Source organism: Poecilia formosa, unplaced genomic scaffold, assembly GCF_000485575.1.
Source record: "Poecilia formosa unplaced genomic scaffold, Poecilia_formosa-5.1.2 Scaffold154, whole genome shotgun sequence".
Lineage (NCBI taxonomy): Eukaryota > Metazoa > Chordata > Actinopteri > Cyprinodontiformes > Poeciliidae > Poecilia > Poecilia formosa.
In genome coordinates this window covers 381635-396002 of record NW_006800093.1, presented here as the reverse complement: position 1 = coordinate 396002, position 14368 = coordinate 381635, and the positions used below count along the sequence as shown (strand labels likewise).

At 40.4% G+C, this 14368-nt stretch overlaps 1 protein-coding gene across 1 annotated transcript in view; it reads left to right on the top strand.

Moving 5' to 3' along the window:
- The window catches only part of snd1 (staphylococcal nuclease and tudor domain containing 1), a 167892-nt gene that overhangs the window by 5513 nt on the left and 148011 nt on the right, over positions 1-14368 (top strand). The window contains exons 5-10 of the mRNA XM_007564010.2: positions 3957-4117; positions 5383-5474; positions 6000-6158; positions 6258-6364; positions 7353-7443; positions 13653-13757. Coding sequence (XP_007564072.1) covers positions 3957-4117; positions 5383-5474; positions 6000-6158; positions 6258-6364; positions 7353-7443; positions 13653-13757 — 715 coding nt within the window. The remainder of the gene's footprint in view (positions 1-3956; positions 4118-5382; positions 5475-5999; positions 6159-6257; positions 6365-7352; positions 7444-13652; positions 13758-14368) is intronic.

The following is a 14368-nucleotide window of genomic DNA, read 5'->3' as shown; positions in this document are numbered from 1 at the left end:
CATCAACACATCCAGGTTTGTGATTCATTTAGTATTTTTGACCTAACTGGTTGATAATCTCTGCATCCAGAAACGATAGGTTTCATAAAGGAAAACTTTATCAGCAAAATAATATTGTTGCATCACAATTTAGTTGTGTAATACACTGATAATGAGGCCTTAGTCATATACTTTAAGTAAACTTTATTGTATCACCGAGACTGAATGTTTTTACCTTTAAAGCTTTAACTTCTTCAACCATTTATGTAACAAATATAGGAAATCGCTTTTGGCAGCAGGATGTAAGCTTGTATTTCCTAAAGCTTAAGGCAGAACAACCTTGCAGAATCTATTGGGAGAAGTACTTAAGTCCTCAATTGGCTGACTGAATTTAGATGGAGTCATAGTATCCCAGATGGTGGCAGCATGCCCCTACTGCTATAACGATATCCCTCTGAAACCTTTTTTTTTTTCTGCCACATTGCCCCAATGCACTAATCCTATAAATACACACCCCATGCTATATGACAGAGTACTGTATGTCTCCCCCAGTGGCGGTATTTGCACACGACACACATTACAAGCAATTTGACTCATGCTGCTGCATTTGTGTCTTCCAACATGAACAGAGATGGTGTGAACATTTTGCCCCTAATGAAGCATTTCAAGCAGCCTGTCCAATGGCCCATAACAAGCACTAATGTAAATGATGCTTTAAGTGTAAGCTGGCATCATTTGGCCAAAGGGGGAGGCCCATTACTCAGTGAAGACTTAGGGTCTTTGTTTTCCCTCAGTGCGTTTTCCTCCAATATCATTACTCCTCGTGACTTGCTACGTTGATCACCCTAACTGTGATGTGGTGATAATTATGGAGGTGATGATAATGGTGATGGCTTCGGACAGCGCAGTTAAACATGTGCTTAGAGGCCGGCTGCCGCCTGCTAACGCGGCCAGGCAATTCGCCCGGCAAGTTGCCGCGGGGATCGTGCACAACTTTGTGTATTTACAGATTTATACTGATGCACACTTTGTCTTTAGCTTCGAGACATGACACGTTCATAATGCTTTAGAACAAGGGTTGTACCGATGCAGATACTCACACTGAACAAATATGGCTCATGCTTATTACTTTAATCAAAAGCAGACTCTGTTATCTCTATGCACATGTATTTATCATTTCAGCCGAATGCTATCGCTAAAAAGTATTAAGCTAATCTCTTAAGCAGGTCATAGCAGAACAGTCCAAGAATGAGTGATAACGAGCAGGATTTACAGATCATTTATCTGTTAAGGATTGATGGACTATGCCGTTTTCAAAAAGTCCAAAGTAAATAATGCATTCAGTTTAAAAATGACTGTGGGATTTATAAGATGAATTTCTAGCATACAATTGATCCATCTTGGATCTAAAATATCCAGGCCTGTCGCAGTAAGCAATTAATCGCATAAACTGAAATGAGCACAATAATTTTTGTTTTGATAGCTTTTGAAGGGCAGTTTTATTTTCAGCGATTTCCTAATCCATTTCATTTATGATTTTTGTTGCATTTTTATTTCCTCTGATCTTTTTATGCTCGTGTTTTATTTTGGATCTTTAAAATGTCTTCCAGTGTTGAATGTACTGTGCAAATTTGCAGTTTATTAGTCTTTCACAGGGTGAACTTGCATTATTTTGCTATTATTGGTGTGTAAACTTGAAAAGGGTTTCAGTTATTGTTTATTGCAATAATTACTGTGACAACTTACCGTTGAGCTAAATCTGTTATCGTGACAGGCCCAACAACATCCATAATGGTGTTCTTTGGAAAAGCTTAGCTTTTTAGAGTTGATCACTTCCTGTGACTGCTGACATTTTTAAAAACCTTTAATCGATTTACTGAGTTGCCTTTGGGACCCAGAATGTTAATTTTAGATAAATTAAAACTCCAGGCATCAGGCTTGATGGGTCGGTTTATAGAGACGCCACTCACCGATGCAGGAATGAGGTACATTACCGGGGCTACCAACTTTTATTTTACACAGTCTCCCATTGCTCCTGTTTAACTAGAGCCCCGGAGGAGGAGGAGTTGGTGGCTATAAACACTGAGGGGCTGAAAAGCTTTCATTAAAGTCTCACTGTTCAATTACTCTGGAACTCTTGTGCACAGTTTGGGGGGGAACATGGCTTCCTACAGCCTCCTTAAACAACACAAAAACAACAGGAAGCGGTAAAAATGTTTTATCTGAAGTGCGTTTGGTTCCACAAAGGAGCCATACGGAGATGAAAGATGGAGTCCATAGAATGGTTTAACTGGAAAGTATTTCTGCTTGGCCTTTGCTGGAATAGATTTGCTCTCTACTGCACCTTGTCGACCATCAGTTTGATTTGAGCCACTGTAGTGGAGGGAGTTGCTGACCGAGAAGCCGGTGTAGCTGCAAGAAGAGATATGTTTACTATCATCAGTCTCTACAGAAAAGGTTATTAATTTTTATTTAAGAAATCTGATTTTGAATAGTCTACATCTAAGCTAGGACTTTACAAAATCCGCCTTCCTTCCTTCCTTCCTTTTTTTTTTTTTTTTACTTTTCTGATTTCTTTCACTATATCTTTTGGAGCTTTCTGTTCCTGTTTGGCGCTTTTAAATATTTAAGTAGCTTAGTTCTTACATAAAGTTTGACCATCGCTGCCAAGTCAGCAAGAAACTGTCTCAGTTCAGTTCAAAGTTTGTTGTTAAATCATAGCAGTGAGCAGAAAGAACTTGACTGTGTTTTGGGGAATTTGCCCAAAAGCCCAGCTGAAGCACAGCATCGAAATCTTTTTCAGGTCCTGATAATAAAAAGAAAAGAGGATGAAAAATATTTGTTTTCCTAACCTTTATTCCCCATCCCATTGTCTTGGTGTGTTCATTCACTCAACCATTCATTTGTCCATCATTTTTCCCTTTGTCCACCTTCAACCTGTCCATCAATTAGTTTTTTTTATTTTTCAATTCCTTCATTTAGCTTCAGTCTGTTCAACTGTGCTTCTGTTTATTCTCGTATTGTCCATTCATCATCACTTCATCCATTTGTGTCTTTTTCTGTTTGTTGAGACAAATGGACAGTCCATGCATCTAGCCATTTCTCCATCTGTTTGTCCATTACTTATGCATCTGTCTGTCCAGTCATATTTTTATATTTACAAAGTTGTTCCTTCATCGATCTTTCAAGTTATTTCTGTCATTTTGTCCATCTATCCATCATCGTTCTGTTTGTCATTGCATCCGTTTCTCAGTCTGTTTTGTCCCTCAGTTTGTTTGTCCATTTACCTCCCGTCTGTCCGACCATCTGAACTGAGAACTCTGGGAAATCAGAGTCTGGAAAAGTGTAAAAATTTCAACATGAACCATTCATTGTGACTAAACACAGGCAAACTACGACTTTCAGAAAACAAATGAAATATCATCAACGCAGTCTTTAGTTTTTGCGACGCCAAACTGCTGAAACTGTTGTGCAGCTTTTGCTGGTTGAAAAAGCAAAAGCCTGCTGGCCATTTAAAGTTGTGAATAATTAAAGCTTTACAAGAGCCCCGAAAAGGCATTAAGCTGCACAATTAAGGAAGCCAGCATGGAATTAATTGCGGTGTTTGCAGGAAGCCGCGTTTGTGCTGCTGGTGTTGTCTCGTCCCTAAGTGCTCAGATACCTTGTGTTTTTAGGCAGTTGCTCATCAGTTTTTGATTTTTATTAGGCAATTATCTTCATACTCTAGAATGATCTTGCTTTGTGTTTAGTTTCTAAGCTGGCAAAAGTTTAATTAATTAATTTATTTTTTTATAAGTTTGAATATTAAAGGTTCGCCAGCAGTTGTTCTACAGTCTCTTTGGAGATTTGACGTTAATTGGATTTAAGAAGCCTGTCCACATCGCACGCAAGCATCCGTTGCAAACATTCAAATTCTATACAGCCATTGTGTGAATAATTAAGATGTTTTTGCGTTCCTTTCTTGTTTTCCTTTCCAGTCCTGAGCAGGCGAGACTCTGTGAACTGGAGGACCAATCAAAGGCGTCCAAGAAAGGCATGTGGAGCGAGGGGGGCGGCACACACACTATCCGCGACCTCAAGTACACCATCGAGAATCCCCGCAACATTGTGGACTCCTTGCACCAGAAGCCCATCAACGGTAAGGAGTTCTGACAAAGGCTTGGATCATTCTTGTAAAACAACAAACAAGGCAAAGGAAGTTGGTGCATAAACACACATTAAATATTCTTTTTTTTTTTTTTTGTCTGTAAAGATTGTCAGGATCGCATCTTTCTTGTAAGACATTCGGCCCTGCTACACTTCACAAGGCCATCCTTTAATTCTCATCTCCAGCCCGCTCGAGGTGCAACGCTCCACTCGATTTATTTCCAGACGATTGCTGGGAACGGCGACTCAGCTCATTTCACAACTCTTTAATTGAATGGAGGAAACGAGCAGCTGATGGCTTTTCTTCTCCTTTCATCTCTTGTTGCCGTTCGTTCTCGTGAAATTCAGGGTCATTTTGAGATCAGATGGAATTATCCAGCGCGGGCGGACGCCGCGGCAGAAACCTGAAATACCCGCGGAAAAAGTCCATCTCAAAATCTTGATCCGTGTAAGGAATACTAATTTAAATAGTTGCCTCAACATTCCCAGAGTTAGCTAAAGAAGTTTTGAAATCCATGCAAACATTTCTAAACTCATTAATAATTATGAGCGCCTTTTTTTTTTTTTTTTTTTTGCTGACGTGTTCATATCCTTTGAGCTCTTTCATAGCACAGACCTCAGTATATTCTGTTTGGATGGTATTTATTTTGATTGGCCAACATAATAACTAATATGCATTTGCGTCCTGTCCAGCTGAGTCAGTTGTTTGTAGAACCGCATTTATCTGCAGCTGCAGCTGTGTGTTTCTACTGGCTTTGCTTGTAAAGAGACTGAAATTGCTTTCAGTTTTTGCAGAATGTCTCAAACTTTAATTACATTATTTGGGAATGTTGGTTCTTCTTTTTTGAACCTTGTTTCTTCCTTAGATTCAGGTCCTGACTTTTAGTCAGATTTGCCTCGATGGTAACCACTGTAGAAATTTCCCTTTGTTTAGCTGCATTCATCTTGCCATCAACTACAAAAAAAATAATCCTAATATCGTAATGCTGCCACCACCAAATATAAAAATGGGAGTGGTGCGTTTAGGGCTATGTGAAATGTTACTTTTCTTTTGTGTGTCCATCAGATGGCAACTTCAGGCTCATCTAACACCTTCCAGTCATATTTGATAAAAATCTGTTTTTGTTTAGCAGCAACTGTATACTGTCTGACAGGATGATAATGATCTATTTCTGAAATATAATGTCCATTAAAAAGCTGAACTTACCAGGATATTTTTTTCTTCCCTTGTCTTGTTCACCCATTTCTTCCCCTCAGCCATCATTGAGCACGTGCGAGACGGCAGCGTTGTTCGTGCCTTGCTGCTCCCAGACTACTATCTGGTCACCGTTATGCTGTCTGGTGTGAAGGTAAGTAGCGTTGGATGGACTTTAGGATTTTTCAATACTACTTTCCTTATTTTAGTTTTTTAAATGACTGAATAATTGCCAGACTAATCATGACATGAGGAGTAACGGCACTTTTTCTTATGCTCCTCCTCGTCTGCTTTGCTTTGACTGATCCGCTAGTGTCATATCTGTGCAACTCAATTCCCCATCCGTCTCTTTCACCCAGTCTAGCCTTGCCAGTAGACCACTCAGGATAACTAATCTTTCTCATCTTGTACTTGAGGATATTAAATCTATTTTAAGGTGTTCTTTGTCTCAACGCATAAAAGCTTGTCTGCTCAACGAGCATTTCATTCATGTGTCTGTTTTTGTGCTGCTTTCAACAAAAGATTTAATATTACAGCTACATCTGTCAGGATATTGGACAAGCACAACAATTTGTTTATGCTCCCTGTATGTACAAAATGCTCCTTTACTTGTAAATGGTAATTGTACGTAAAGGATGTAATTTGACATACTTGACTGTTGTTTCTGGTGCGACTGCAGTGTCCCACGTTCAAAAGGGAAGCAGATGGAACAGAAACACCGGAGCCGTTTGCAGCAGAGGCCAAATTCTTCACCGAGTCCCGGCTTCTGCAGCGAGACGTTCAGATCATTCTGGAGAGCTGTCACAACCAGATCATACTGGGAACCATCCTGCACCCGGTAACACCTAGCGCAAATCAGGCCTCAGTGTTGACACTGGTAGAAAACTAGGCCTTCTGTCTTGTTGTGTGTTTATCTGTGGATCTTTCTCCGTCTCAGAATGGCAACATCACAGAGCTCCTGCTGAAGGAGGGCTTTGCTCGCTGCGTGGATTGGTCCATGGCGGTTTACACCCAGGGACCTGAGAAACTCAGAGCTGCTGAACGGTGGGGACGTTTTAGACTTCATGTTTGGTTTTATTGTGATTCTGATACTGAGCAAAAACAAAACAAAAAAAACAAAAACCTGTAAAACATTTTCTATTTGAAATACTCAAGTAAAAAAACAAAACAAAACAAACAAAAAAAGACAATATAAAACAAAATGACAGGTAGTTTTATTATGCTTAGATTCACTGAGATCAATTTTTATCTTCAGCTTTTTAGCTGCCAGCCTCCCTGACCAATATCGGCCTTTTTTTTTATTGGCAGTTTTCTTTTTTTTCTTTTTTTCTTTTTTTTTTTTTACATCTTTACGCATTGAGGTCCTTTTGTTCCTAAGCAAACTGTTAATTTAAGTAAGTGATGGGAGGTTACTCCAACCAGAACAGCTGGACTTTATATTCAGTTCATCAGATTCCCTATAGTTGATGCTTGGTTTGTGTACAAGAAGACAAAATGTTGAAATTGGATCCAAAAGTACATAAAATGGTATTTTTTTCTAATGTTTATGCAGTCTGGTTATTGCAGATTGATATTTTTGACATGTCCTCAAGCATATGTGTTTTTAAACCGAGTTGTACGGGATAAAAGTCACTGAAGTTGGGAAGAGTTTTAATGCTGCTTGTGGTCCCGTTCTTCACAGAAACGAAGAATTTGAACAGGATTGTGTAGACTTTTAGAAGCCAGTGTATCGCAGGGCAACACAGAGACAAACAGGACAAACAACCATGCACACACACACACACACCTAAGGAGGATTGCAAGGCATCAGTGCTACCAGCTGCGCCACTGTTCAGCCCTGGGGAACCCCCCCTACCCCCGTTAGTTTATAATTAAAAAAGTCAACTGTTGCAGTTATACACAGTTTCAGTTGTGCTAGGATTATGCTAGTTTTATTATTAGTTCTCCTCACAGATTGCTCTCCATTAATCCTTTGATTTTTTTTTTTTTACTATCTGACTAAAATGTATTTATTTATGTTTTTTTATGCTAGGTCTGCTAAAGAGCGCAAAGTCCGCATCTGGAAAGATTATGTGGCACCTACAGCCAACTTGGACCAGAAGGACAGACAGTTTGTTGCCAAGGTAAGATCCTAAAGTGCCACAACCTTATTAGCGTTTTCTGGCACTTTATAGATTTTAATCTTTAGCATTTTCCCATTTTGTATTAACTTGTTACCAATAAAACTCCCCCACAGATACGCTTCAATAAATAAGTTCCAGTTAATTTAGTTATATAGCTCTGGGTTACAACAAATGTTGCCTTTTGTCACAATAATAAAAAATAAAAAAAATCAAATAAATTTGAACATCAGTAATTAAATTCAACAAATAAATTTCACTATTCCTTCCCACTCCTTGATATTAGGAAATCGTAACGGTGACGCTAAGTACCGGTTCTGACATTTTTTGACGTTTTGCGTCTTGAACAATATCCTCTGTGTCATGTTTTGACATTCACTGCCGTGAGAAAACATCACACCTGGAATAAAACCAGCAACAGATATTGAATTCCACAAAATCCTTTGTGATGTCAGTTTTGCACATAGTAATATTAGTGATGTTTTTTTTTGCAACGTCTTTCACAGCACTACTGGCGGATTTCAAAAATGAATTACTGAGAAAATAAACTTTTCAGCGATTTTAATTGTAAGCATATGGAGAACGGTAAGATGTTTAGTAAATATATTCAGGGTAGGAACATTGTGAGGCGAAACAATAGCACTATCATCATGCTGAATATGAAGAAAAACGCGGCAGCCCTCGAAGCTATTTTTCGGGGCAAATGGTCCTTATGTCAATTATGTATCTGTAACAGCATCGCAGTGTGACCTCAAAAGCCAAAAATTCAGAGATAATGGCTTTGGGTGTTATAGACACAGCCTTGGGCACAAAGAAAGGTTCTTAATATCAACTACAGATGGATGCAGTTCCCTCTCGTTGTCCTAACTTATGGATTCAAACCTGGGAAGACTGACTGCTTGATCTGTTTTGGTGCTGTGGCCTGATGCGATCATCTCCCGGAGATGACAAGTTATCTTTTCAGACTTGTCACTTTAATGTAGTTTAGCAACTGTAGCTGCAAATCATCAGCGTGAACTCGGTCCCTTCTGTAAACATTTTTATAAGTTGAAACTCAGACCTCATTTTGTTCAGAATATATAAGGAAAGTTGAAGGGAGGGGGGATAAAAAAGCATTTTTTTTCTTCCTAAAGCCTGCATTTGGTCTGTGTTCCCCTCCCTCTGTACCCTAAACTTTTTAAGACCCTGAAAAATTCATAGCCAGCCAGAGGGTTACATAAAAGGTGTTGCTTAAGCAATCTGCTTGCAGAAGGGTTTTAATAAACTGCACACACAGAAGAAATCCACAAAACATGGACAGTGTTTATTTTTTTCTCTTATTTGAAATGAATAAAACATTTCCATCCTTTGTGTGGGCTGCTTTATGTCTTAAAATGATCCCATAAAAGGGGTTTGATGCTGGTGTGGGATGGACTGGTCATTTTGGTGTTTACATCAACAAGAGGCACTGGTGTTCTTTAGACATGCGGTCTTGATGGCTTTCAAAGTTTTTGTCTGCAAGCTGAGAAACCTTTAACTGTAAACGTCTATCTTTGTTTATAACTCTGCGGCTGACAGTTGTCATTCAAAATATCACCACTGATAAATCCGTCGAAAAACTAAGTGCCCGATCGATGGGCATAGGATTACTCAGGCATGTTATTACTGCACTATATTCACCCCAGTGGCATTTGTCGCTAGATAATCCTGCAGTGTAAGGACTCTCAGAAGGACACGTCTATCCATCAATCCCGTCATCATCCAGTCCTCCTTTATCCACGTCCACTCAACTTTTCGCTTCTTATTGCCTGAGTGACGGATAGATGAAGAAGCGCAGAGGGTCTGATTCCCACGAGTCTCTCTAGCTGATGATTTTTCTTTCTTTTTTTTTTTTTGACCTTGTCATCTGTTTTGTCTTTTCTGGCTTGAGGATACAGATGTAGGCTGTTGTCTTGTTCTCCCCAGGTAATTGCTGACCTGCACAATGATGTGTGGGTTAGCTTGTTTTTTCTCATTTTAAAACAAATTGTCAGTTGTATAAAAAAAATCTGGATGGAGGCAAAAATAATGCATTTCCAATGCAAAAATTATCCACTAGATTAAAAAAAAAAATGCATTTCGATAAGTTTTAACTTATTAGGAACTTTTGGATCACCAACCTCATAATGATAGAAGGATAACGGGGAAGACTGAGACGAAGTTGTGATTTGCACGATTTAGTAACCTGATGTTGATTCTTAACCCCAGTCCTGACATTTTTTTTCTTTTACCATCAATAGAAGTATGTTCCTGCTGCAAGTAGGTCAGCCTTATGTTTGGTCCAGAATATGACCCTGATTCACGAACCATGGTGGCTTGATTGTAAAAAGTTTTGGAGGTTCCAGTTGGACATGTAATTAGCTGTCCGTTCCAGTCTGTTGTGCCCTCTCCATCACTGGCCTCCATGTGTTTTCTGTTGCTGACTTATCCAGAATCCAAGTGGTGATCTCAGCAAAGCCCCAGGTTTTTTTTTTTTTTTTTTCTGCAGCCAGAGTAAAAGCACAGCCCACCGAGGAACAAATGTGAAATAAAATAAAACTTTACTTAATTGAACTTAAATGTTTCTTCTTTGATGACTAGGATCCATTTGGATTACTTGTAATCTGTCGGTAGACTTGAGTCGGCCGAATTGAATTGAACAGGAGGACTTTTGTTGAGTGCATTAGCTGCACTCTGTTCTGCAATTTAACACCTACTACGACTGACATCTGTGTCACATTCATGGAAGGCAGAAGCTGAGTTGTATGGATAAATTTAATCATGTTTTACCACAATTTACAGCAAAATGTATTGAAAAACCAACATTCATTTTGCCTTCAGAGGTTTAACCATATATTACATAGTGATTTTTCAGGCCTGGTTTGGCCAGTTTGCAGGTGAATTAAATTGTGTAAATAAGAATGTTGTCCCTCTGAGCTCTTACACAGCATTGGATTGGATTACAGTTATACAGATCTGGACAAGTAAGAAAAATGGTTACCTTTCTCTTGTATCTACCCTTTTCTCCAAGCTTTCCACCTCCTGTTCATCTTGAATTATCCATTTCTTTACCCATCAGTCCTTTTACAGGTGTATCCATCTGTTTTTGCATCACTGCATCCATTTATCCCTCTATTAACCCTTTGGACCATAAATCCATCCGTTTCTTTCTTCCTTCCTTCCTTGCTTCGTTCCATGTTTGTATGCTCCATACCCAATGCCTGATCAATTTTACAAACATCACAAGATATTCGTAAAACCAGATGGCCAAACAAAAGTCCAGGTCCACCTGAGAAGTTGGTCTCAGAACCTTTTGATGATTTGTTTCATTCAGGATGTGACTTAGGGTGGACGTACCTGGTTAGTGGGGTTTATAGCTGCCTCTTTAAAGAAATTCTGGGAAAATCAGTTTTTCAAACATTATATAGAGTTCTGTTTTTTTTCCCCTCTCCAGAATTTACCCACAGTTTTGTTAGCCACTCTTTTGTTCCCCTCTGCCCGGCGACTACACTGAAGTCCTCATTACGCCCTTGGAAACAATCCGAGTTGATGTGCAGCCCTGTAATCGGGCTGACAAAACCATGTCCACTGGCAGCAACACAGAAACTCAAAGCATAGTTGTTTCTTTCAGATAAGGTGATATGACTTGAGTAATGAGCGAGTCCTGGCTAGGCCTTCACTTCCCCCCCCGGAGTAAAAACTAACCTAATAGATTCAGGTGTCAACCAACACATTTCCCTGACAGTCGCCAAGATCCCTCCTGCGCAGTGACTGATCCTGGCTGCTGCAGTTGTCATGTCCTCCTCTGGCAGAGGGTGGCAGTAGATCTCCACCTCTAGCATCAGATTAGACAAGTGAGTCATGCTGCCAGCCTATTTGTCTTCTCGGCCCTCATGGCAACAACTTTCTGCTCCATTTTCCTATCTATTCACCATCTTTTCCTCTGTCTCTGTGCCTGTGATATTTGCACTGAGATTACACGCCATCTCCCTGGCTCACTCGGTCTTCCCGTGCGTGTTGATTTGTCACCCCCCCTCCACAGACTCTCCACCCCCCGGTCCACCCCAGCAGCTTCCTATTTCGAGTCTCTCATCTCGCGCTCTCGGACCGATAATTAGGCAGTAAAAGCTAAACCGTTTTTATTCTGTTCCTGCCACATTCTCTCTCTTGGACTTTGCTTGCTTGGGCAGGCCTCAAAATGACCTTGTTACAGTGTGAGGCTGGTGTGTGTGTCGCTGTGTGATTCGCATGCCACCCCCCCAACCCTTGCATTTACTCATTGCACCTCCTCTCCCCCTTCCCAGTCTCTCTCCCTTCTGCTCCCTGTGTCTCTGGATCTCTCCCACTCAGTTCAGTGATTAGTGTATGATGTATTTTGGCTGCTGTTGTGGGCAGCCTATTTAGCATGTGGGTTGGTCTAATTTCTGTTCTCTGGTGGCAAATGCAAAGGCGGTCTTATTTGCTTCTGCAGAATAATGAATTTCTTGATGAGCCTGACACACCTGGATCCGTGTCTGAAATTTGTGTTGAAGAACCTTAACTTTTTTTCTCTTTCATACATAGTCTTTTTAATTTAGCACTACTACCACAGCCACACTCACACTCACACACACACACAGACACCCACAACCAACCACATGGCCCGAACTCCAGTCGACGCATGGCTCAAAGCTGCATCTTTCAATTTGCGGACTTTAACCTGAGCGCAACCTACTCTTGAGCTGCAGTTAGGCTGATGATGAGTGAGGCCATTTAAAGGAGGAGTGGGTGGCAACATGTGTAGAGCGATTGATTTCGCAGTCTCCAGCAAGTGGCCTACTTAAAGGCTCAGGGTTTGGATGCCGTTTCCATCTCAATCACATTGCACCCCCAATCTGTCTTGTTACATGAAAAAGCACATTTATAGAGTGGGTTGAGTTGGAAATCTTTTTTTCTTACCCCCAATATAGTTTATAGGGTGTCTGCATTTCCTTAAGTTTTAAAGTCTTGCATTCATATAGTTAAAATTAAGGCCTTATAATTTATTAAATAAAAAAAAGTATATTAATACATTTCTCAAAGGTATATTCTGTCAAAAGTTTGAGTTGCACTCACACTTCTTCCTTCTTCCGCTAACTAGCTACTAATATATTCTTGCGAACTAGCTAGACAGCTTTTCTGCATTTATCATGTTTTTTGCCACTGGCTCGCTTCTTTTGCCAAGTCATAATTCAGCAAGATCCTCCAATCATCCCTTGTATTTATAGGTTTTTTGCTCTTGCATTTAATTCCAGGTCGCACTGAAAAACCCTTAAATTTGATTTGCTGAAATTTGTAGACACCCTGGTTTCTAACATTTGTTAATTGAACCTATTTCTGATTCCCTGTTTGAGGCTTATTGTAATGGAATGGAGTCTATTGTCCCTACAAATGACCTAACTAGTACCCAGGTTCCACCTGAGCTGTTAAGAAGATTTCAGACTGGGTCAGACAACAACCAGAGTAAAGAAAAGTGTTCCTGTAAAGTGATGAACATCTTCCTGTCCACTGTGATTCTTTTTTCTAGTTAATCTAGTTCATTTTTCTAGAAAATCCCTGTAAAATGGGTAAATTTGATGTTGTAATGCAACTAAATGTGAATAAGTCCAAAGACTATGAATACTTTTGTAAGGCACCATGGTTACTCTTGCCTGTCCGCCTTCCAGAGGATGTTTGTTTCTTTTTAAGCCGTTTTTTCTCTTCCACTCTGTCTCCTCATCAACCCTCCCTGCTTCCAATCCCCTAGATAGGCGAACGTCCTCGTCCTGTCCTCTAAACCTCGCTGCCCTGCTGGGAGGCCTTAGCTCACTTAGTCAGTCAGGACTTCACTCCATCTTAACTCACTTTCGGTGCCTTCTGCTCACGATCCAGCCACACTGTTGTCCTCCTCCTACTTCGGACTGAATCTCTTCCTCTCCATTTATCCTTTTCGTGCTCCTTCACTTCCCATGTGTCTTTCAGACTATCTTCTCACTCGCTCGCTCACTCACTCAGCAGAATGCACTGCTTGTGTTTGCGCTCCTCCACTTCCCTTCAATGCAGGCCTGTGATGACCCCAAAGAGTGTGTAAATGTATTTGAGATGAAGCAGTTTTTTTTTTTAATACTTTCTTAGGTTCTTATTGGTGCTTCTCAGACTTGGCTGCTAATACGGCATCCTGAGTTTGTTTTGACAAGTATTGCCTTTTGTCATTGCAGGTGATGCAGGTGGTCAATGCTGACGCCCTGGTGGTCAAGCTCAACTCTGGAGAATACAAAACCATCCATCTGTCCAGCATTCGCCCCCCGAGGAACGAGGGAGAGGTACAGAGAAACCTGTCAGACTGTACATATGATCACCTATACTCACACTGACTTGATGCTTTCCACTTTTTAATACACAGTCAATAATATCCTCATTCAGAACCTTTTCTCTCTCGATTTCCCCCTTTCTTTGATGTGGAGATCCTCCATCTACAAATAATTGATATTAATTTTGACCACTTGGTGGCACCCTAAGTTGGGACACATGCAAACACAGTAAAACACTTGCACACACCCAGTGGTTGCAGCACTGCAGAGAGTGAGGCTAATCGATTTTTTTTCTTTCCTACCACACTCTACATCTTTCCTTCGAATCCGCTCTGGACTGTGAAAACACTCGTACACGGGCCCATACCACTGACCATGTGACGCTGGGGAATGCATATTTATTGACACGGATGGAAAAAGCTGCGTCTATGCAGTGATGTCGAGACACAGATGTCTACTGTGTGGGATGTCTCTTGATCATCCGTCTATTTTTTTATTTTTTGTATTATTTCCCCTTCGAACTGAGCTTCTGTCAAGACTTTAGAGTAAAATCTTTGAATCCCTTTTTGTCTTAGAGACTTCATTAGCAGCATGTTTACTTGGAAAGCGATCAGCGGCACCTG